Source organism: Volvox carteri (assembly GCF_000143455.1).
Source record: "Volvox carteri f. nagariensis unplaced genomic scaffold VOLCAscaffold_60, whole genome shotgun sequence".
Lineage (NCBI taxonomy): Eukaryota > Viridiplantae > Chlorophyta > Chlorophyceae > Chlamydomonadales > Volvocaceae > Volvox > Volvox carteri.
This window is the reverse complement of record NW_003307603.1, coordinates 14,701-38,358: the sequence shown is the minus strand read 5'-3', so window position 1 is coordinate 38,358 and position 23,658 is coordinate 14,701. Positions and strand designations below refer to the sequence as shown.

At 54.3% G+C, this 23,658-nt stretch overlaps 3 protein-coding genes across 3 annotated transcripts; 2 read left to right on the top strand and 1 right to left on the bottom strand.

The window, feature by feature from the left end:
• Positions 1 to 1,888: 1,888 nt before the first annotated feature.
• Positions 1,889 to 8,467, top strand: VOLCADRAFT_97317 (uncharacterized protein; the record flags this gene model as incomplete). Its single annotated transcript, XM_002956353.1, has 11 exons — positions 1,889 to 1,908; positions 2,692 to 2,881; positions 3,192 to 3,537; positions 3,827 to 4,162; positions 4,416 to 4,609; positions 4,912 to 4,960; positions 5,042 to 5,274; positions 5,645 to 6,080; positions 6,543 to 7,196; positions 7,523 to 7,844; positions 8,257 to 8,467. 11 exons carry the CDS (start codon positions 1,889 to 1,891, stop codon positions 8,465 to 8,467), a joined length of 2,991 nt encoding a protein of 996 aa, XP_002956399.1.
• Positions 8,468 to 11,736: 3,269 nt separating this feature from the next.
• Positions 11,737 to 14,353, bottom strand: VOLCADRAFT_97316 (uncharacterized protein; the record flags this gene model as incomplete). The annotated part of the gene is made up of 6 exons (XM_002956294.1): positions 11,737 to 12,210; positions 12,972 to 13,125; positions 13,314 to 13,483; positions 13,592 to 13,774; positions 14,075 to 14,131; positions 14,243 to 14,353. The coding sequence occupies 6 exons, from the start codon at positions 14,351 to 14,353 to the stop codon at positions 11,737 to 11,739; spliced, it is 1,149 nt and encodes a 382-aa protein (XP_002956340.1).
• A 993-nt stretch (positions 14,354 to 15,346) lies between these two features.
• VOLCADRAFT_97315 (uncharacterized protein) lies at positions 15,347 to 21,841 on the top strand (the record flags this gene model as incomplete). The annotated part of the gene is made up of 10 exons (XM_002956352.1): positions 15,347 to 15,929; positions 15,966 to 16,006; positions 16,271 to 16,281; positions 16,643 to 16,760; positions 17,147 to 17,209; positions 17,922 to 18,029; positions 20,059 to 20,420; positions 20,836 to 21,028; positions 21,192 to 21,299; positions 21,674 to 21,841. 10 exons carry the CDS (start codon positions 15,347 to 15,349, stop codon positions 21,839 to 21,841), a joined length of 1,755 nt encoding a protein of 584 aa, XP_002956398.1.
• Between the last annotated feature and the right edge of the window lie 1,817 nt (positions 21,842 to 23,658).

Genomic DNA, 23,658 nt, shown 5'->3' with positions numbered 1-23,658 from the left:
GCGGCTAGCCGGTGGTGAGTAGGGATCGTTGCTGGTGCTGAGCCAATAGGTATGGTCTGTGAGCGCGCTGCGGTTGATGCAAGCGGTCTTGCCGACAGGGGCCGAAGCAAGTCTAATGGACGTCCGCTATGCATCTGCTGCCATGGCTTAGCCCATAAGGGCTTTTGATGTCCTCTATTCATGTTTATGTGATCCCGAAGGCTGCGATGGCGGTTCCCTCTCTATTGTTCTTCTTTCTACTTCAGAGCGTGACTCAACGCGCCATCAATGCCTAAAAAACGACTTTAGAAGTCAGCATGTTTGCGGTGGCACAATAGTACACAATAGAGCGAAAATCAAGCATACCAGAAGCCGCGGATTGGGCGCAACAGGTTCTCGGACACGCTTCGTCAGTACAGTACGCCAATCACAGCGACATAAAACGCATCGGAATCAGAATCGGCCTATCAAGTTATGCACAATGTTGTAAGCGAAAAAGCTGTAGGTTCACACGAACGCGACTGTTGCCCCTCGACCGGCCACGTGCACCTCACTTGGTCCCGCCAGGTGTGTTGCGGCACCAGTACAGTATTGCCCCATGTGTCCCTTACCGGGCCATGTTTGCGAAAAGGTGCGCTTGTTATTAAGTCTTTGCTTTTTGCTTTCTGAAGTGCTGATTACGCAGACCTCACATGTCTCATCGGGCCATTGTCTTATTGTAACCTAGACCTGCTCTTCGTAAAACTTGTTTCCTTTATATTTCTGTGGAACACGGTGTCCATGCCACTTGGTTGGCTGGCCGCTCAGCGGCTCCGCGCACGTAGCTTTCTGATCGATTCCACGCCTGTTTAGTTAGGATCCAGGCGCTTGGGCATCATGCCTGGAGGCCTGAATAGGACCAAAGCTTGCCTAGCACCAGGCAGGTATATAACGCCGTATAAAGCACCTAAGCAAGTATTGTGATGACAATCACATGACAATTACGTACACACGTCCTAGGTCCCTTGAATCTGACCGAGGCCACAAACGGATATCCAGGTCCAGCCCATCATTAACCGGAGGTACATACATACATGAATACATACCTCTATGGCCGACACGTCTAGGTGGCAGGCACGCAGGGAACAGTGAACATAACGCGGACATTGTCTGGCCTATCTCTCAGAGTCCCACTGCTAGATGTAGACGACAGGAAGTCCAGAGGGTTGCAAAGATTGGGGATTGGGGGCAGGTACTGGTCAGGCGGGATGGGGAGTAGGGTGACGACGTCAGGTTGGGTTTAGGGGCCACGGCAAGGATTGGGGATTAGGCGTGCTACACTACTTTTAGGATGGGGATTGCTGTCGGGGTGAGGGTGGGGATGGGAACCCAGCCAGAGGGATGGGGTTTAAATCCTTGACCAAGGACCCTGGCCGAAGGGATTGGGGATGGGACCCTGGCTGGCAGGATGGAATTGGGGGGTCCAGCTGTAGGATGAGGATGGGATTTGCACCGGCCCTTAAGATGGGGGATGGGGGACGGTTGCCCCTGCCAGGATGGCAGGATGGCTGACCAGCATCCACCCCCAGGATTGGGGATTAGACCCTTTTTGCAATCCTCCGGGAAATCCGTTTGTGTCCAGGTAGCTAAGCCGCCTGGACACCACACACGCACGGTCCAAGCTGCCAACAAGGATACGATTGGACGGGGCCAAGCAAGCCGAGACGCAAACTACTGTTTGGGTACCAATGAAACAAGCCGCACCCGGCTTTAGGATTTGATCTTTTTGTAAGTATATGGTGTTTTGGTGTAGTGTATGGTGTTTTGTTGTTGCCAGCGCCTGGGGTTATTCTACCGCGTCCTTCGTTGCCGCACTGCTCGTTAGTTACTCAGCACAAACAAGAAAAACAAGCGACATAACGGCCCAACAATGCTTGCGTGCGATTCCAGGTACGATTGGTAGCATCACGATTGCGTCACCAGGACGTCGGCGCCTACTCCATAAGCCAATACAGTGTCAAATAGCGATAAATGACTATGCTGTTTGGGCAACACTACCCAAACATGGGTAACAGCAGAACGCCAGTGAAAGTGGCTGGGTTCAGGGACCCTCATCCCACCCACAGAAGATCTGCGAGATTAAGTCCCACTGCGTGCTTACAACCCTAATGCCAATAGACAAATCCATTGACATTACATTATATTAAGATCTGTAACTGGGATTAAGTGTAACCGTTAGCAGCAGCAGCAAAGCAAGCTGTCGTACACGTGCGGCAGCAGCAAACCCTTTACCAACCTTGTCTCTTGCGTATGGAACAGGCCGCCAGTAAGTAAAATCCGAAATTACATGAAACGTTTTGCCAGGCATACTGATTTAGATTAACACTTTGAGTCGCGAGTAGGCGCCCGCAGCAATGGACCCAGAAGACAGCCCGACATTGCAATTCGACATTGCAGAACAGATCACCCAATTAATGCAATGCGATGCGACCATTAAATCACTTCGTGGGGTGTCCAGAGAATGGAAAGGTCTTGCAACGAAAAGGGTGCGGCATTTGCGGCCTCGCGCCGGACAAAACGGAGGCGCGCTGGATTTGGAAATGCTCGCTGAAAGGTGGAATTGCAGCAACAAATACAATCGCGTCACTGAACGGGCTTGCCTTCGTTTGTTCGCGCGGTTCGTTGAGCCTGCCTTAAAGGAAACTGCGCCCAACCCCTGGCTGGCCCATGCAGATTCCCACAGGTGGAAACTCTCAACCTAAATAGTGTAAATGGCCTGGTGCGAGATGAATGTCTAGCTTCATGCTCAAAAATGCGGCATCTCCGTGGAGTCGTGCTCGACGGATGCAAGCACATAACCAGCGACGGGCTTAAGCAATTGAACAAAAATATTCAATCTCTCAGCTTGAGGAACTGCTCACAGGTGAGGCGACCGCCCGCGACCCCGTGGCATGTGGATTGTTGACTCCCCAGTTCCAGGTCCTCCTTTGCACCCACCTTAAATCCTTTTCTAATCAAATATTTTGGAAATATGTGTATGACGACACCTCGCCATTATGCACTGTTCTCGCAACGCCATCTTGTGTATTGCACCCCGGGGTCGACCATCGAGTTTCGATTTGCAGCCTTCCGACCAGGAGCACAAGATAAAAGCGCAAATTTAATACTTCGATGCACATCTTACATCGCCACTCGCCTAGCAGTCACCACCCAAATGTCGCCTCCCCCCGCAGATAACTTGGACCGGCTTGCGCGAACTGTCAAACTTCCCCAAACTCACCACCCTCAACATCGCGGGCATAAAGCCACCCGGGTCTGCTGCTGTCGCCGCCGGCCACGGCCACCTCCAAAATGTGCATGCACACGCACATGCGCCGCCGGCGGCCGCTGCGGGTGGCGGGTCCGCTGCCGGCCCCGTGCTGTCTGAACTTCTCCAGCGCCTTGAGAGCCTCACACTGGGTGACCCCATGGCGCTGTCCTTCATTGCGGATCGAATGGTGGTGGAGGAGCTGGCGGCTGTTCGACCCGCTCGACTGACTCACCTGGACCTCAGCGGATGCATTGATCTGACGGATTGGGGTGCGTCGACAGCCACTGAGGTGGCGGGAAATGCAGGGGACTGTATTTCGGCTGCACCAGCACGTAACCCTCCTTTTACGTCTCGTTTGGTCTCACACTGGTGAAAATGCCTCTCTCCCAGTTCTTCTCCCGTATCCATTGCACCATCCGCTGATCTTGCACCATCTTTGCTTCTTGCATGCCATTGCCCCCATACACATCACATCTTCATTCCTCCTCCCCCACCTTCCTCTCTCAAAACTTTCTCGCTTTCCCCACACTTCCTCTCATCCTGCCTGCCCTCCCACAGCCGTCCATGAGCTGTGTTGCGCCATCCCCGGCCTCACAAGCCTCAGTCTGCAGTCCTGTGTTAGACTAACCAACGGCTCCATGCCGGAGCTGAGCCGCCTGCCCGCGCTGCGGGCCCTTAATCTTCGGGGCTGTCTGCAGCTGAACGACACGGGCCTGGCTGCCGGGCTCTCCGGGCTTAGCTGCCTGCAGGAGCTCAATCTGCAGGGCTGCACCTCCATTACTGGTATGTTGCCGCGCGTTCTCGGATTATCGCTGTTTCCGTACCTACCCGTACCCGTACAGCAGCGCGGCGCTGAGCCATCACAAAACCATTATTACATCACCATCCCCGGAGGTGTGATAGCGATTAATTAAACATTCGCGAGTTAGGTTTTTTCTCTGTGCCTGCAGGTGTTCTCTCTTACACGTTTAGGAGCTTCTCCTTGAGTGCTCGAGTGCTTGAATTTCCCATTCGGACGAATGATGTCCGTGATTTTGTACGACACCCAAATTGTTAATTGTCACAATTCAGGGCATTATCACACAGTACAAAACTCCAACAACTGTATTTCCCTTCTTTCCCCCCCCCCTCCGGCCCCAAAATGTAGGTTCGTGTCTGAGCTCTCTAGCCCCTTGCAAGTCCTTGTCAGTCCTCAACGTGTCGCACTGCGCGGCCTTTAGCAGCTTGGAGCCGCTGCGCTGCTTGCCCGGACTACAACGCCTGGACGTGTCGCACTGCAGCAAGCTCAGTCCGACGAGCATTACGGCGCTCACGGCGCTGAGCAGGTTGACGGAAGTGCGGGTGAGATCGGGAGGTTGGGAGGTTGGCTGCAGGGGGGCCCACATCGAGCGCCAGGGATTGGACCCAACAACCGGCAACAACTAGCAGCAGCAGCAGTATAGCCGCAGTACGGCAGCAGGATGCGGAAAAAGAAGCAGAGGTACGCCAGCGCTGCGGTACGAACACTCAGCATGTTGTACATTCATAGCTGCTCTAGAATATCCACCCACCCCGCCCTACCCCTCCGCACCCCACCCCGGGAATAAACCCCCCCATGCCGCTAAAACCCACCCAACCCGCTTTCCTTCTCCCCTCCTCCCCAGGCAAGCCACTTGCGAAACCACTCCACTCCCCTGGCACCTGCCGTGCCAGGTGCGGCAGGTACGACAGCAAGTACGGCGGCGGCGAACCAGCTCGCCTCGCTCGCTTTCCTGGATCAACTCCAGTCCTTAGATTTGTCGTACATGAGCAGCCAGGGCGGCGTGCCGTCAGGCCTCCTGGACGCCGTGGCGGCCCTCACACGGCTGACCAGGTTGAACCTGGCGGGGTGCGGCGGCCCCGGCGGCGCGGTGGCGGCGGCGGCGTCAGGGTCTACTGGTGCTGGGCACCGTCGCGAGGCACGCAGCGGTCTGGGCTTCCTCAGTGGGCTGCGCCACCTCCAGGATTTGGACCTTGGTTCCTGGCAGGTGGGGCGGAGGGTGGGGGGTGGGGTGGTCTGTAACGGTGTCTTCGCAGCTGGGTTTTTGCAGGTGTGTGGTTTGGCAGGGGGCGACCCGCGGGCCATGAGGCGGGGCGGGGCAGGAGGCCGTCAATCCGAGTCTGGTCCGAGCACGGGAACCTTATCATCTTTTAAATGCCTGTCCGTGCGCCGTTTGTGTTTTTTGTTTTTTTAGCGCCCTTCCCCAGTCAATAGTCGTCGCGATATGCACATCCGCCTCGGGGGATGGCGCTGATGTTGCCGACTTTCAGGCAACAGCTCACTGTCGTATACCATGTATCGTTCTAACTGATGATCGTATGTTAAACATCGTACTGAAATCGTACTACAACTCGCAGGAAGTGGACCCCCAGGAGCTGTCCTGCTTGGCGGGCGCCACCGCGTTGCGGCGGTTGGTCGTTTCTCGGTTGGGCAACCGCCACGCCAACGCCTGCTTCGAAGGCTGCGACTGCAGCGGCTCCGCGACGTCGTCACTCTACCCAAGTCCCTGCAGCAGCCCGCGGAGCACCGAAACCAGCCCACCGTTCGCCACCGAGATGGCGGCAGCAGCACAGCCGCAGCCGCAGCCGACGCTCGCGGCAGCAGCAGCTGCTGCGGCGGCGGCGGCGGAGGCGCGTGACGGGTTAGCAGGTATGGCGCGCGCATGCGGGGCGGCAATCAATGCAGCGGCTGATGTTGAGGAGGTGGAGGAGGCGGAGGTGGAGGAGGAGGAGGAGGCGGGGATGTTTGCATGCGGGGCGGCAATTACGGCAGGCTCGGAGGACCTGATGCAAGGTGCGATTGTGTGAGAGAGTAAAAGGAAGTTTGAACCCACGTCGGCCGGCATAGCGAAGGGGTGTATGTAACCATGTCCCGTGGCGTCCTCGGAACGGGGCAGGGTGTGTGTTTTGGGCGTTACGTTGCGTCGCGTGGTGTGCGCTGGTGTTGTTGTTGTTGTGAATCCGCGGGGCGTGCCGTGCCGTCAGCAATGTGCCATTTTTCCATGCTGCCATGCCGTACAGTGCAGGTACGGACGCTGTCCTTCCGTTGTACGGCACTTTCGCGTTTAGCGCGCTTTCTCACCAATGTCCGGAGCCAACACTAACCCCGGACCCAAAAGCATTGAAGATTTCACGGCTTCTTCCCGTAACGCCAGACTCGCACAAAATCACACTGCCTCCCAGGTTCTATCCCACGCACACAGAACAGCAACACTAAACAAACAACTAAATTAACCGACTCCCTAACCGCCTGTAGGTAGCCCTGGTGGAATCAGCTACTCGAGCAGCAGCAGCTGCAACAGCAGCAGCAGCGGCGATACCGTCGCGGCTACATGCTCTTTCTCTGCATCCCCCAGCAGCTCATCGGATGCTTCTCAGCTGCAGGTGTCGTCGCCTTCTGCCGAGTACGACACGCCAACCGGGCCATCGTCGTTGTCGTCGTCGTCGTCGTACTCCTCGCAGCCGATCAGTGTGCGCTGCGGCGCTGCGGTGACGCCGACAGTGGAGGTGGAGGCGTTATCCAGCATGGTGAAGGCAATGCGTATCTCAAGCTGCTCTGGCGATGGGGGTCGCTGCGGCAGCGGCGGCCGCTGCTGCTGTACCCCCGCCGCTGTTGTTGGAGTTGTCGCGGCGGCAGCCGCTGTGGCGGCGTCGTCGACGGTGGCTGCTGGCGGCGGCGGCGGCGGCGGCGGCGGGGGCCCCAGCAGCTTCGAGAGCATACTTGCGGCGGTGCCGCCGGTGGCGGCGCCGTTGCCTTGCCTGGCAGAGGCTGCGGCGGCTGGGTCAGTGGCGGCACGGATGGGGCTGTTGTACGACCTGCCGCCAACGCCTCTTACACCGCGACCGGGCCTGGATGGCGCGCTAGGGCATCTGACGGGCCTTACAGCCCTGGCTGAGATCCACCTGGAAGGTACGGCTGTACGACGGACGAGAGCGTACTATCGTGGCAGGCCAGTGCCGAACTGGAGAAGGAAATGAAGGCGCCTCTTTCCCTCGTCCTCCGACCAGCAGCTGATCCTCATGTCTAGCTGCCCCCCGTTGACCGACCTGCCAGTGCTCAGGTAACCTACCTCACCTCAAATGCCTGCCTACCCATCTACCTACCTACCTACTTACCCATCTACCTACCCACCTACCTACCTACCTACTTACTTATCTACCTACCTACTTATCGATCTATCTGCGTTTTGTCCTTCCTTATTACACGTATCCTTGTTACCCCTGCTTGTTCCGCAGCCTGCAACCACGTGACCGATGAGGGTGTGGCTCGCCTTGCCAGGCTGCCCCGGCTCGAGCTTCTAGACCTGGGCGGCTGCAACCGTGTCTCGGGCCGTACCCTGGGCGCCTTCGCGACCCACGGGTCGTTGCAGACGCTGCTGCTGGGCAACTGCGTGAGCCTCACAGACAGCGGCCTGGCGGCGGCCGCCACCGTCGCCTCCCTGAGGGTGCTCGACGTCAGCGGCTGCAACCGGCTCACGGATGTCGGCACGGTGGCCCTGGGGTCGCTGGTGCGCCTCTCGCGGCTGTCACTGCGAAGCAACTCCAAATGCTCCGACAGGTAAGGAGGAGGGGGACCACAAGAAGGAGGAAGGGGAAGTGGAGGAGGAGGGTGGGAATGGTAACAACCGACCTCAACAACATAAGGCCCATAAGACCTTTTACCCACGTACCCAACCACAATGCACGGAACCACAACCGTTCTTTAAGGCTGATGCACGTGCGCACACTCGTTGTTCTGGCGATCATTATATCGTCCATCTCTCCTTGATGCCGTGATGCCTTCATTATACTTGGCACGCGTTTTTTCGCGTCGTTTTTGCTGTCATAGATGTATGCTAATAATTTATCCACGTATGGACGGTCAATTGACGGATATACATGATCGTGACATACATGATTTTGATAATTATTAACGAGCGGCCATATACATCCATGTTCGCGCATCATCATCATTCGTGTTTGACCCCCAGGACTGTTGAAGCGCTGTCGTGGCTACCCGCACTGCAATGGCTGAGTCTGTCTCTTTGCGGCGTGACCGACGAGTCGCTGCGGCTGCTGACAGTGTCTCGCTCGCTGACGTGGCTGGATCTCAGCCACTGCTGGCGTCTCAGCCGGGCGGGTGTACGGCAGCTAGAGGTGGAGCGGCCGCAGCTGAAAGTCATTTTCAGCGGCCGCAGCTGAGAAGGCAGGGTGGGGGTGTACGGCAGCTGGTCAAGGCTTTTCTGGGGCAGCAAAGGGAGGGGGGCGTGTAAAGAGGGGGGAGTGGGTAGGGGTTGCGGCCGCGTGTGAGGAGAGGGGATGTGAGGAGCGCGCTGAGTGACGCGGCGGATGAGCGCCTCGCTCTGTTTTAGATTTTGCAAGAATGCGCGCGGCGCCGATCTTCGCGCTATATTTGGCGACGCAGTTTTCCCATTCCTTTCTTTTTCCTTTTCGTAATATCGTATGTGTTATTGTCTAATCGTCTAATAATTGTCTTGTGTGGCACATGGTGAGGAAGGAAGGAGGAGTTTTTGCTTTACTGCAACTGAAAAGCGAACCCGCATCCTTAAACAGATGAGGCCGCGATGGCTCCGCGTGGCAGCTTATTGATTGCTTGCCTGCAGTCGCGTCGTGTACTTTTAGTGATGTGAGAGAGAGACCCACCCAGCGGAAGAGTCGCGAAGAGAGTTTTCATTGGACTCGCCCTTGTTTTGAATTTGAATTGGGTTGTCTTGTATACGCGGGTAGGGGCAGTTTCGCGGGCGGGCGTACGGGTGTTTGCCACTTGGGCAATCCGCCGGTAGACCTTGCATTATCATATCCCCCTTGGAGCGGGGGCCGATGCTGGAAGAGGAGACCGGCCGTACTGCTGCACATACTTTACTGGTGTGCTGCATGTTGAGTCAGGTCGTGACATTTATAGCGTGTGAGGAACCGACTGTGCTGCATCGAAGGCCAGGGTGATGAATGGGATGTCTGGAAGGCAGCTGCCGCCATCGGTGTCTGATGTGATTTAAAAGAGCGCTCCTTTCTTTAATTTGGGTTTGCCTCGCTTGGGGCACTTTCCCTAAGTGAGCGCAATTATTAACTTTTCTCGTTGCAATGTCGTGATATTTCTTAGTAGTCGAAATCTGAGATGGTTAAACACCGGAATGCCGTATTATGCCGTACTGAATGGAGTGAGTCAGTTGCAGATCCCTGGAGTGCATGTACGGCATTCTGCAAGCCCAAGGGTTGCGGTGTACACTTTTCCTCCGTATTGCCGTGCTTGCATTACATGATTGGCCAGCTTTTGTGAGGATGGATTACGAGACGTTGCCGATAGTGCTGGAGGGTGTTTTGCCTGAAGGTGAGTAAGTGAGTGAGTTGTGAGTGAGTGAATTTTGCTGATGTCCCTAAATAACGCCGTGCTTGAACTCAAATTAATGACATGACAAGCTTGTACGTGTCACGTGGTCTGTCAGCGTGGCCTTTAATTAGCTGTCGAGGACGGCGATTTCGGGAGGCGAGCGTTCTCGCGCAATGATTGATCTCTCTCGCATCAAGACTGACGCACAACGGTGGGGCCCGGCATGTACCATAGCTCTATCTGCTTGGCAGTCCCGCCCTGGGCCGCCAAGCCAAGCGTCTTTTTCTAGGGCTTGCGATTACTTATCGCAACTGCAGACGCATATTTTGTGGGATGCTTGCCGTTGCTTGCTACTGTTCTTGGCTGGGTGCGCGGGAATGCGGCTATACGTTCGGCTTCAGGTTCAATCGCCATACGCGCCACGTCGCGCAAGCATAACTAACCTGTGGCATGGGCTATATTCTCGTATTCGCGCCATGCAAGGTTGGGTTTCGGGACCGGGTGCCAACATCCAACCTATGCGCTATTGTTTTTGTAAGGAGACGAAAGGCAAGTAGATATAGGATGTACTGAAATCCTAACCTGTAGCGACTCTTGGAACCGTTCAACACATCCAAAACCCACTTTCTTAATCTGCTTCATTAATCTCCTAGCCATCTTACGGCGATAGCACACGCAGCATGCAGCTTTCCAGTCTTTGCCTCATCTTTTGCTGCACTGAATCCAGCGCTGTCTGCTATCACTGTAGGTATAGATATGTTGACGGGCTTCGGAAATGTAGGTACGGCAACGGCTTTGTTGCCAAGTGAATGCTACCGACAGCTTTGTGTACGTGTATACCGTTCTCGCAGCCCCCTGCTGTTAGGAACAGCCAGAGAGCAACGTTTCACGCCTGGAAAGGAACTAACTAGATGTGCACGTGCGTAAACCCGTAACTGTATAAAAATTACAAAAGAAATCCATAGGAGCTGCTTAATATAGACATACGTAAGATTGCAGCCTGGCAAGGCATGGCCACACCTGACATTACCTGACACACCTGCCAGGCAGGAAAGGGCGAACGGTTCATGGGAGGACATGGCAAGCCGCACAATCCATCCGACACCACGTGCCTCCGTTGTGGGTAGATGTGGTGGTGGTGATGGTGGATGGGTTGGGGCCACCACGTGCATTCCCCTACGACGAAGGAAATCTGCACAGAATCCCATGTACCCCAGGCTCATCACCAGGCAAATCATGCAGACGAACCACCGGAGGGATACAAATGAAAGCGGCAGGTGCATGCACGAGGAATTACATGTAACTTGCTTAAATATCATCGAAAGCCTAAATTGAATAAATTTCCTTATGGACCTTTCCTTATGCCTACGTTAAAGCTCATGAATGAGCCCAGGCGAGCGGGAAAGGGCGTCAACACGTGGCCCACTGACTCGGTGGCCCACAATAATGGCTATTGACCGTCCTTGGGTCCCCCCCTGGCCTTTACGGATGGACCTCACATTTGTGCGGAACTTGCAAAACTTGTGCAAAAGGCTGACGCGGGCAATCCATCCTGCTAAGACTCTTCATCAAGGAATGAGAACGAAATGCACTTACCCCTTCGTTTTCACCCCTACGTCTTCTTCTCCCAAAGACACTCCTCGTTCCGCCTGCTGCCTTCGAACGATGTAATCCATCCAGGAGAGATTCCCATCCCAGCTCCACCCTCACGGACGGGACTATCACCACCATCACGCACCAGCCTTAGGAGAAGCCGGAAATGACCTAATATTTAATAATATGTTAATGGTTTTGGTATGTCGCAAGAAGATCTGGCAGAACTAGCAGATAGACACCAGATAGATCCAGATCTGGAGGTATACCATTAGAAATCATTACTTTTGCAACCTGTCAGTGCACAAAGCCTAATATTGAACACTAAAACATTTCTGGCCAAACTTGATAGAAATAGGAAACGTTTTAAAAATGCAAGTAATCTAATCTGCTCACGTTAGGTTCTCCTGCCAGGCTGCCTGCTGCCTGCCGACCTGCGTAGCTGCCTGCTTTCTGGCTTTTGCCGATGAGGTTCGGATTACTGCATGGCGGGATTTGCATAACCGGATCCGTCTAACCCCCAAGCAGGTTAGTCACTCTCCGCGCTCAAATACGTTATGGCGATGCCGTGCGCTTTCAAGTACAGGTCCTCGTTCGGGTGGTCTTGTGCGTGCTCGATCTTAGTGCAGAGATCTTCCGCGTCCAGGATTAACTGAGCGAAGGGGTTTGTTACCTCCGCGCCGCCCGACGAGTTGCTGCTCGCCTGCTGTTGACCGGCCTTGAGGATGTTTTCCAAGCCCTCTAGAGCGGTCCTGACAATGACCTCGTCCGCGACAGCGAGCAAATCACAAAACGCACTGATCGCACCATTCTGCACCAGAAACGCGATCTGCGCCATGCTGCTGGCCGGCGTCGCGTTGCACAGCGCGATAGCTGCCTCCCTTCTGACGTTGATGTTCGGGTTCGACATCAGTTCAACGAGCGGCGGAATAAGCCCTGCATCGATGGCCGACTGGATTTGATCCTTGGTGCCGGCCATGATGTTGGACACGGCAAAGCATGCCTGCGAGCAGCCACCATGTGGCAGGTTGGCTTTTCAATACATCGCTTCAATGCAACTACCAACTAGAAACAAGTATCGCAGGATCATAGGACTCTTTTACCATGCGGATGCGGATGCGGATGTGAATTCGGATGTGAATTCGGATGCGAATGCGGATGCAGCGCAGGATACGTACCAGCTCAATTCTTCCAGCCGTACAGGAGAAGACTCGGAGCAGGCAAAACCGGGGGTTTTAGTTGTGGAAATCTTTCCCGTCTGTAGCAAAACCCATTTACTCTTAATCAAGCATTGGAGTCACGAGTCCGAACACGCGCGCACTAAAGAGCTTGCCATGGTGCAAACAGCCATCGCAGAGCCCCTGCTAAAAACATAGGCAGAATGCCATACCTCCCTCCCTCCCTACCGCCCAGGCAGTATCCGCGTATCAATATCAAATACCAACACTTCAGATTTAAGCTACCTAAGTGCATCGGGGTCAACTCAGGTCATCCCATTTAAGGAAAATCGTTGTTTGTGCTTCAACACGCATACGAGTGGCCCGCGTGGAAACTATGCAATTGGGCAAAGATATATGATACCACGATCCGCTGCATGCAGGGCAAGTGTCGTACGCGTCCGTACTTGACGACCCCAGCAGGAACACGTAAGTCCCAAAATTTAAGAGGCGATGATTGTTAAAGCAGGACTGGAGCTTCCGTGGCTAATGCTACTGCTGTAGCGAACCGAAATGAGAAAAAAAGCAGCTGAATTAATAGACCCACCTCCTCTTTGATGCTGTCCTTGGGGTTGGCAAAGAGGACAACTAGGCAGCTTAGCGCGCCGCAGTCGATCACCGCTTGGGTCTGCTTGGCGCTGCCAGCCGCGATGTGGCTCGCGAGGCTTAGCGCCGCGAGGACCACATACGGCGACGGATGTCTGCGGTGAAACAAAAGTCAAATGTATATACTGCTCAAGGTAGTCGCACATGTTTTCAAGCACATGTTTTCGCGGTTCCATCCAGCGGCTTTTTCCGAGACGCAAGCTGCAAGTCCCCCCGCGCAACAAGCATTGCTCTGCAAACTGTCCGGGACCCAAATCACGCAGCAACAAGCAATCCACCTTACTTTAGGAGCTCAGGAAGGCGGCGACAGATTCCTAATTCAATAATTTCGTCGACGTAGCTACTCGCATAGTTGCCTTTAGAAAGGTCCGCCAAGGCCCAACACGCTTCGGTGATAACTTCTCCGTCGCTGTGGTCGACGAGGCGAGCAATTGCCGGCAGCGTTTGCTTATCCTGTAGGCATGACAAATTAAACGGCTGACCCGACAAGGAGGCTGTGATACTGGGAGTGGGAAGAGTGCAAACCGCTGCAACAGGTAGTCAACCCATCCCCAAACTTACCAGCAAACGAGGAGATGGCCCTCCCTTACAAAACAAAAAAAGCGTTCGCGATGCGACGCGAAGCGTGGACAGCTTCACGTCGCGCTTGAGCAGGTCTAGCAGTGGCGGCAGAACGTTGCTATCGAGCGCGTAGTCGCGCCACTTGGGCGAGTCATTGGCGATTTCACCCAACGCCCCAACTGCCTGTGAGAAAACAGTCACCCAAAGTTAGTACTGGTCAGCATGCATGGAAGTTCCTAATTGCCTGATCCATACCTGCTCCTGAAGGTCAGGGTCGGTCGAACCAGGGGCTGAACTTATGAGACTGACGCAGATGGGCACCACCTTACGGTAGACGCGAAGCTTTACATCGTCGGATAAGCTGAACGCAAGACTTGCCAGCCTCAGAGCAGCCTCAGCCTGCGCTGGTCAATCGCAAGCTCTCCCATCATCGCAAACTGTCAATACGGGACAAAAGTGCACGGATAACAACAGGAACCTTACCTGAAGCTGGGGCCTATCGGAGGGCTCCAGGAAACCAATAAGGACCTCACAGAAGTCCTGCAAGTGCAGAACGACGCACAGTGGGAAAATTTTCGTCGACAGAGAGCGGACAGAGGACGGTTGCCAGGAGATTGCCACAGGCCACAGACGAAAACATGCCAAGCTTACAGGTCCTGCGGATCGGTTCATGCTGTCTGCTGAAAGCCCCAAGCTGGCCAAGTCCTGAACCAGCAAGGTAGTGCGGCCCGGTGACCCCGCAAACCCGTCAGCTGCCTTCATTTCTGGTTGTTTCGCAGGAGGCAGGCGTGAGATGTTTGTAATGTAGATGGTAGCGCCCTGTAGCGCTTGAGAAAGCTTTCCTGCCAAGCCCAACGCCTTAAAGCAAAACAGAAAATTCGCGGTGCCCCAAATGGATAACTAAGCAACGTGTGGGCTTTGCAGAAGACGAAAGAGAACAGCGAAGCTATTCCTGTTACGCCAAACAAGTGTACGGGCACGTCCGGGCACGGCATTTTTAAACACTTCGACACCAGGAGCCATAAGTTGAGGCACTGGCGCGGCATGCGTTCTGGGCTTTGCGCCAGGGTAAGTTCCTTGCCGCATCGGTGGGAGCCACCATCGCGGCGGCGAGAGGTGGCCCTGCGCAGCAGGCGGCCTCCATTGCATGCCTCGGGGAATCGCTGCAAATGTCAGTGGAGTTGAAAAACTGCAAGACAATAAAGTCAAGATTCGAGATAGCCGCACTTGTAAATGTCAGGACAGCAAAAAACATATGACGCAAATCTAGCCAAGTTACGAGCAGCTAGATGTCCCGCATACCAGGGAGCAAGTACAATCCGCACAAAATAGGGCCTTACGTATCAAATACTAAAATCTTGATCCATCCCTTGCTGTTGTCCTTGCCATGTGCCTGTTTTCAAGCAAAGTGAAGGTGTGACACCCAGCCACGTAATGCATAGAATATAAACATAATCTTGCAGATAAGGTCATTTTAGTAAATGATCGCCTGCAGATTTACCTGCTTTCTTTGAAGAGCCGCTTCCAAAAGTCGTGGTACCGTTACGCCGTACGAGTACTGTGTCGTTTTGGCGCAGTTGTTCTCCCTACTGTACTTACAGTTTTATTTATATTGTGAATTCACCATATGGTTACCATGCTATATTGATGATAACATGTGAGTCGTATTCATCTCGCTGTACTGTTCTTGAATAATGCAAATGATCTTGGCATGTTACCCAATCATTTATTCGTATTATCAACTTATTCTGTAAGATGGGTTGCGCGAGCTCGGTTCCTGAACGATTGGATACCCCTACAGTAGGCGCTGAGACGCGTTTGCCCCTCGGGTCGGAACAAGTTGATATCAGTGGTAGTAACTGTACTGGCCAGCTTCCAGGCACTACCAGCGCTGGACAGTCCGACGCAGCAACATCGAACCATTTGCGTGCTCGGCCTCCCAACGGCTCCTCTCGAGGATTGGCGCAAGTTAAGCATCCCATCAGCCTGGCAGGATGGGACCTTGTTGTTGTAGACCTCCCGAACACTGTTCCGGGCGTTGCTTCGGTTGGCGCACTTGAACCAGCCATCTTGCCGCAACCAGCCCGCAAAGAGGAGCATTTGGGAGCCTTCGCGTCACCCATCCTATCGAGCCAGCAAAAATCAGGCGTTCTGCATCAATCGGCGTCAAAGCGCGCCAAAGCCACGGACTCACAGTCTGATGGTGGATCCCAAACTCTATCCAGCGGACCGGCATCCCCTGGCTTGAGGAGACTTGAGCCGCAGCTGCCCGGAGAGGAAGCTACCACAATCCAAGTTGAGCGTGTTGCGGAATTTGAAGCACCTCTCTCCCGCGCCGGTGCGTCCCTTTCGGCGTCACCCGTAACTTTGGCAGATGGCCGCAAGCTAGTTCTTATCGTCTGGGACATCGAGCACGTGCGCTGCCCCATGCTGGGGGGAAACAGCATGGGGAAGAAGAAGAAGAAGACGAAGAAAAATAAAAAGAGGAAAGAGACAAGAGGCACGGTCCAGGGAAACCCCAACAACAGCAATACCAACAACGGCGGCAGCAACAGCGTCCCCAAGCAGCTGCAGCAACAGCAGCAGCAACAGCAGCAACAGCAGCAGCAACAACAGCAGCAACAGCAACAACAGCAACAGCAACAACAGCCGCCCTGGAAACACCCTCTGTCCCCCCAGCACGTCCTAGGGTGAGTGGGGGGCTTGGAAGCGGAGCGGGACACCCTGTCCCAGATGGATGAGGGACTCTGCACGGGCCCCACGAGCTGCACGTGGTATAAGGGAATCAAATAAAGGAATTTATTAGGAAAGGGCTATAGTGGAGAAGTGAACCCTTTTGTGTTTTGAAACCCGCATGCTGCCGAGTACATGCGCTTCCGCGCCTACGGGCTGGCCGCCATGCTCCCCGTCGTGCTATAAAGCCGACATCCTTCAGCCTCTCATGATACAACCTACAACCTCCCCTCGCCATGCCCCTACTATCCTGCCGCCTTGCGAGCTCGACCCCGGAACGCCCTCCCCTCCCCTCCCCGGGCCCCTGCACTGCACCAGGTACCTGAAGCAGCACTTTGTGTACAGCAAGGGCCGCATCGAGTATCGCACGGTTGCAGCACTCTCGGCGGCGACCCTGCGCACGCTGCTAAGGTTCCACGAGCGCTTTGTAGAGCTGGTGCGTCAGTTCTCATGTGCTTTCTGTGTCGTACCTTTCATGTGCCGTGTCTATCGACTTGTTAAGCACGCATTGTTACAAGCACTGTTATTCTTCCACCAAGGCCCGACAACCGCGGCCCGAAACTACCTGGTAATATGTTTGATATGTATGGTGATGGCGGTTAAGCACTTGTTCAGGGCAGGACGGGGAGGGAGGTAGATCCCGGGATCCGGGCTTTTGGGAGAAATTGTAAGGCCTTGTGACTACACAGCTGCACTACTCCAGTAAAACCGACGTCCGGCGTTGCTCTATGTTTTCTTTCCTGTTTGCCAGATCAACCATCCCTGAACGCCCCATGCAATATGCGCCCCAATGGCGTCTCCGTTGATTCCGGGCCCCCGCAGGCGGTCCCCAATGTGAGTCTGATGTTGGCGGCGAAGGACAAGACCAGCACGGTACTTGCCAAGGTACAATTGAATGCGTTAGGTGGAGGGGGGAAGGGGGGAGACGAACCTCGAACGAGTGAAGCGGATGCCAAGGATAGGCTGATAGTGGGGAGGGGGGGGGGGAAGGGCCCTGCTGTTGACTTTTTGTTTGTGAGTGCGTGCAGGGGTAAAGGATGGCGTGGGGTGGGCACGTATCTGTGTGAGGAGGACAGGAAGTAGGTGAGGGGGAGGCCAGGTAGGCAGCCAGCCAGCCAGCCAGGCACTCAGGCAGTCGGTAGACATATGATCGGTAGGGGCCACCGACGCCGTTCTAGGGTTCCGTACCTGCTGGGTAGGACCGGGCAACCGACGGACCAGCAGCCAACCGTGCAAATGGATTTGATCTGAGCATGCATGAGCCTTGCATGGTAGGTGACCATTGACCAACTCCACCAAGGCGGGGGACCGGCTACGTAACTGGCGCCTAGCGGGGAATGGAGCTTTCGCTTGGGAATGAACTTAAGTGATCGCAGGGGAATTATAGCCCGGGGAGGCCAGGTAACATGGAACTTCAGTCGCCACGCGCGTGTCCAGGTCCGTGTCTTGCCTTTATTTATTTATTGTTTACTTATTTATTTATTTATTTCTTAAGCCCATCCACGCGCAGTCATCATTTATTAATTATCCGCCGCGCTCCCTTGCCACTCACTGCCGGCACCGTTGCCGCCGCGGACGCTCGCACGTACCCGTATAGGAGGTCCGCAGCTTCATGGCTCAGCACGCGCAGCTCGCCCGGCAGAACCCTGGCCAAGTGACCATCGCGCTGGTGGCCCGGGATGACCACTTCCAGGACATTCGGCAGGTGACTGGGGCCGGAAAGAAGTAACTTGAGCGATATTACGTGTTATGGGATATGGCGATGCCTACGGTTTGTGCATGACTTTTTGATCATCATGATCGTTTTTGTATCGATTCCTCTTATCAGCTATTTCATCCTTCTTCACAACACCTCTGCCACACATTTGCACCGGCTTGGCATTACATCAGCATCACCGCGCGCCTTGCTTTGCTTTGCCTATTATTTGTAAATGCATGCATGTAGGAGGCTGCGGAGGGCGGCTTTTTTGTGGAGCTGTTGCCGCAGTGCCGTTGGGTGGAGTTTCTGCGCCATCACAGTGGCCAGCAGACCGTGATGCTGATCAAATAAGGTGCGTGCGTGACTGCTTGTGCTTTGCCTAGAGTAAAACAGAGGCTGCGACTGGGCACACGTTATCACGAGTATGTGTACGTGTGTGGGGAAAAGGATGCGTTGGGTGATACAGATAAGGGTATCGAAGTATACCCATCGAGATTAGGTTATGGGGAGATTGTCCGCGGGTGCTACGTTACGAGGGCTATTAGCCCTGGGGTTAGGTAAGGGCTCAGGTAATGTAGAGCGGTCAGACGAGCAGTGAGCAGACAGCCATCTTTTGGGTTAGTTTGGGTAAGTGGGTTGGCGCAAAATCGGGCAGCAGTCAAAGCGTTCCGCTTATTGCGTGGCGTGATGGGGGGGAGCATAACTGTGAGGTGCGCGCGTGGCATCAAGGGCGCGTGGCCTTGCCTTACGAAAGCTTAAAACCTTGACACTGTCAGGGGTTTCTCAGGTCTCCTAAGAAACCTGGAAGAAATGAAGTTATAGGCTTCACATAGAAGAATGAAATATCCTTACTTCACAGTATTCGTAACGAGCCGTCTTTAACGTATCGGACGACACTCCGAGACGCGTGCCTGTGTCGGTTTGGGAACCAAAGGTCACGTGGCCGTGACGCGGCTTCTTCCATATCAGTATGAAATTTGTATTTTCCAGACTTCAAGGCATTGGTAATCTCAACAGAATTCTGGGAAGGAGATGACACGTCGTGTTCGCCTCATCAGGCTCCAGTGACGGTTAAGGATAGACTCCACTAAAAATCTGTTTGCTGCTTTTTTATACGGCATTTCGCTTCTAGTTCCGGTGCGTATTCTCCCGTCTGAGCTGCCATGTCAAATTGGTTGTTCGACTTACTAAACCAATCGTATCGCGTGTAACACCTTAAACAACGTGGAAAATGTCCAATCATTAAAAAAATCTGGTGAAAATTTGTGAGGACAGAATAACACCTTTTTTTGGGTTCAGAACGTGTACTACAAGCTTGCCTTCAAATTGCTGGATTTGCAGAAGCAAAATAGACTAATGCGATTGGTTCATTGAATAACGCTACGGCAGATGACAGTGCAAAGATGGCGGTTGCGGGTCCTTCTGCTGGAGACGCTCCCCTCAAGTCCTCCGGATGTGTCCGTGCCACTCTTTGGATATGAAGGCTTATAATTAAAGAATGGGCTGTGCACAGTCATCCCTTGAAGCGGTGGACTCGGCAACCACTTCCGATGAGCTAGCAAATCCAGCAAGGTTGCCCGGCACTGCCGATATAACCCAACAGGACCAACCCATTCAAATTCTTAACACATCGAACACATGGAACACCAACCTGCAGCGTCCAATTATCGTCCCGGACGGGCTCGCCGCAGCATCTTCGAGCGACGAATGCTCAAGGCCACAACGCAGCTCAAATCACGAGATGAATCACCAAATACAAGGATCTCGAAACAACTCCAGATCCAGCCTAAGCGCTTCGGCCGATGGCTTGGGCATTACTGCCTTAGTCGATGCGTCAGTTCCAGATAGCGGAACACAACCACCTGGATGCATCTGCAGCCCAGCCCAGCCAAATGGCATACCCACATCAGGCCCCCTTCTTGGGAATGGACCTTCACCCTCCTTACAACCCCAAAAAATACATCAGCTAGCTGCTGTCAACACGATCCCAACTCCACCTCCAGCTCGTGCAGCCTTGCCGCCTGCTGCATCCCAGGCGGGTGCCGCACAGCGTGCGCTGCTACCGCCGCTACAACATCCACCAACGCTGCTACAGCAGCAGCATGAGCAGCAACAACAGCGGCTCGGTAAGCCAGCCGCGGACGTGGACCGCCAGACGGCGCTGATACAGCCAGTAGGAAGGTTGAAAGACCAGCAGCTGGTTCCCCCTTCTCAGGAACTCGGCTCTTGGCCGGCACAACAGCAACGGCAGCAGTTGCAGCAGCACCAGCTACAGCCTGCGGGGCCCCCAATGGACCACCGTATGCTGGTGCTCATTGTGTGGGACATAGAGAACGTGCGATGCCCCAGGGGCAACGGGCCCTGGGACTCCGTGCTAACACCGGCCAAAGTTTTGGGGTACGTCGTGCATGGGGGCAGAGGCCGGGGCTGTCGACGGGGCAGAGGCCGGCGTGGTTCAGGAGCTAGAGTACGGCAGAAGGTTGCTCGAGGAGGGGACATTAGCTCCCCTGCCTGCCCTCCCCTCCTCACCGCCCTGGTCTCGCCTCCTTGTCATCTCTTCTCCTCACCGTCCCGGCTTGCTTTACTTTCGGACCTTCCTCAGCCCCGTCTGAAACACGCCCCATTTTGATGCACGGCGACCGCGATTCAACTTTACACGTATCTTTGCATGCATTCGTGCAGTTGAGCACGGATTACATGTGAAACGACAGCAGACTTAGCGACATCACAAAATATGGAGACAGACATTCCGCACAAGCTGTACGGACCGCACGAATTGAGCCCTATCCTACGCTCTACCTAACGGCTGCAGGTACATTAAACAGCATTTCATTTACGAACCTGGGCGCGTCGAGTACCGCACTGTGGCGGCTGTGACGCCCAAGAGCCTCAGCATTGTCCAGAAGCGATATGCGGGTTTTGTGGAGCAAATGGTTCCGGAGCTAACTCTGTTGGTGGCAAGTGCCCAGGAGCCCAAGCGAAATGCGGACGTCATGCTCAAAAAGGTGGGCGGTGGATGGGGCTTGTTAAAATGGCCAGGGTGATGTGGGCTAGGGTGATGTGGACTAGGGTGATGTGATATCGGAGAACATTCCTTCAGTCATCCGGAAGCTCTGGCATGTAGTACGGCATCTCCAAGGGCATCCATGTTCCGCATGTGCACCACAGGAGTTGTACCGCTTCGTGTCGGAGCATGCGCACATCGCGCGGCTGTATCCGGGGCAGCTCACGGTGGTTCTACTCAGCGGTGACGAGGACTTTCTGGAGCCTGTACAGGTTCGTACGGGACCTGCCACATACATGTGCGTGCGTATGTCCAAACGCACCTGTGTGTGTTTTTGGCGTATGTATGTATGTAATGGAACTTCCATTGGGGCTTAGGACGCGGGAGATACTCGCGGTGTATTGCAGGGTAGGCTGAGCAGATGAGGGGGTTCCCTTGAACCTGTATATATGTGTATGCATGACAACCAACTTAACCAGCGCCATCCTTGTGCCTGCGTGTGTGTGTCTCTCTCTGTGTCTGTGTCTGTGTCTCTGAGGTTTCCTACGATGTCCCAGACTTTTAATGCAAATGTTTCTAATACATACAGACTGTCTTAAAATACATACAGGCTGTTTTAAATACTGAGCTTCCACGACGTGCGCAGGTAGCGCTGAACTCGGGCTTCGCGGTGGAGCTCATGCACCACGACAAGCCTAGCTGGGCCCTACGCAACCAGCAAGGATACGCCCGACCGCCGCTGCTGTGGGCAGATTTCCTCAAGGAGCGAAGCGGGGCCGACGTCGTCAATCTGCCGTACAATGGAAGGCGGTAACCGGCTAAAAGCTACGTCAGTCGCGGTGGCGATGGCCAAGTCGGGCTGACTGGCTGCAAAAACGAGGCTGTCAGGAACCTTTGCTTTGCTTGGGAGTTGCCAGTTGTCGGGTATCAGCTGGCCTGAATAATAAACAGTAGGATCTTAGGAAGTTGTCTGTTCCGATGATTGTCAGTTGTTTGTTGTAAATATCCTGTTTTCCACGACGGAACATGTGCACGGCATAGGTGTTGTAGTGCGTACGGCAGATGTACGAAGAGCCTGAGTGGAGTCGAGAGCCCGGAGGTAGTGCGTCTGCGCCCCACAGGCGAAGTTGTGTAAGGCTGGTGGGGAAAGCGGCGTGCTGTGTGTGTAGTTATTACAGTGCTGTGCTGTGCTGCTTTTTGTGCGTGCGCATGCATTGCGCTGGGTGGGAAAGGTGTCCCAAAAAGATTAAAGCAACCGTGGAAGGGCTACTTCTGATGAAAGTGAATGAACGTGATGGGCGGTATATTGCTTAAGAGACTCATGACCAATCTTGGATGGCCTGGGAACTCGGCCTGGGAAAATGAACTCTGCGGGAATAAATTAACGTGATTTCATTTTCCCCCGGGCATTGAAGAAGTGCGGTGGGCAGGCGGTTAATAAGAACCTAGCAATTCATGAGGAGCGAAAGCGATGAGATTGGCCGCAGCGGTGTGTGCAAATAAACATATGAGATTTATGCATATCGTAGCGTACTCGACGTACAGAGCAGGAAAGCAGTGCGGTTTTGTTGAGGTGTGGATTGCGATGGTGGCACCGGCAACGGAATCCGGCTACCGTATGAAATAGATCTGTTGGTCAAAACAGCAGCAAACGGCTTCTCGTTTGTCTGTGCGCATTTATGGCGTTTTCTAATTACTTGCTCCTCGCGTATCAAGAGAGCCAACTGAACCCAAGCAATGAAACCTAGCAAACGAATGGCGCCCATCGCGCAGATTGTGTAACCGGCATGGCAGGCATGCGTCATATTCTTCGAGGCTATATGGTGTTGATGGGTACTTCCTTTACTTTCGCGAATTCCCCAGGAAATTTTCCTTCGGGACCAATTTTCACCTGAGCCGACTAAAGGTCCTAACCGGACGACTGTGCGTCACGGTGCCGTTAGTGGGTTGGTTGCGACTTTCGACAAGGATAGCTGTACATGGCCGTACGGCGTTGCGTCTGTGACAGGTTGATGAGCGACTCTTTAGACAGAATCACCTAACAGCTCTTGATTCACGTTTCACTTGACGCTTGTGTTTCATCTTTTGTTTGTTTTTGTGTTTTTTAATGACGGCATGACGCGCTCGGCATTATCCTGGCATGCGCTTGTTAAGATGGCGACCAGGTGCTCTCATCCCCTGAGTGGTTGAGTCTACCCACCCACCCACCTACCTACCTACCCACCCACCTATCTACCTACCTACCTACCCACCCACCCACCTACCTACCTACCTACCTACCCACCCACCCACCTACCTACACCTACAAGAAAACGGGCATCCAAAGTTCCAAATAGTGGAAGTCCTAAGCGATGAAGTCACCCAGTCAAGGTTCCGGAAGTAAAGCCTCTTTGCGAAGCACACAAATTTGTGGGCCCGAAATATTTTGTGGTGTAGTCGCGAGCAAGGGAGGCTAGCAGAACCGGAAAAGTGCTACGAGCAAAGAGTGAGGTGTGTGGAGAGGCAACACAGCCGAGACGAGAAAAACACGCATGCCCTCACCCCATCCCCACGATGCTGACTCTGGTGGAACCGGCCGCCTGCGTGCCGTAGCACGCGGCAACAATTACACTCGTGCACACGTAGCACGAT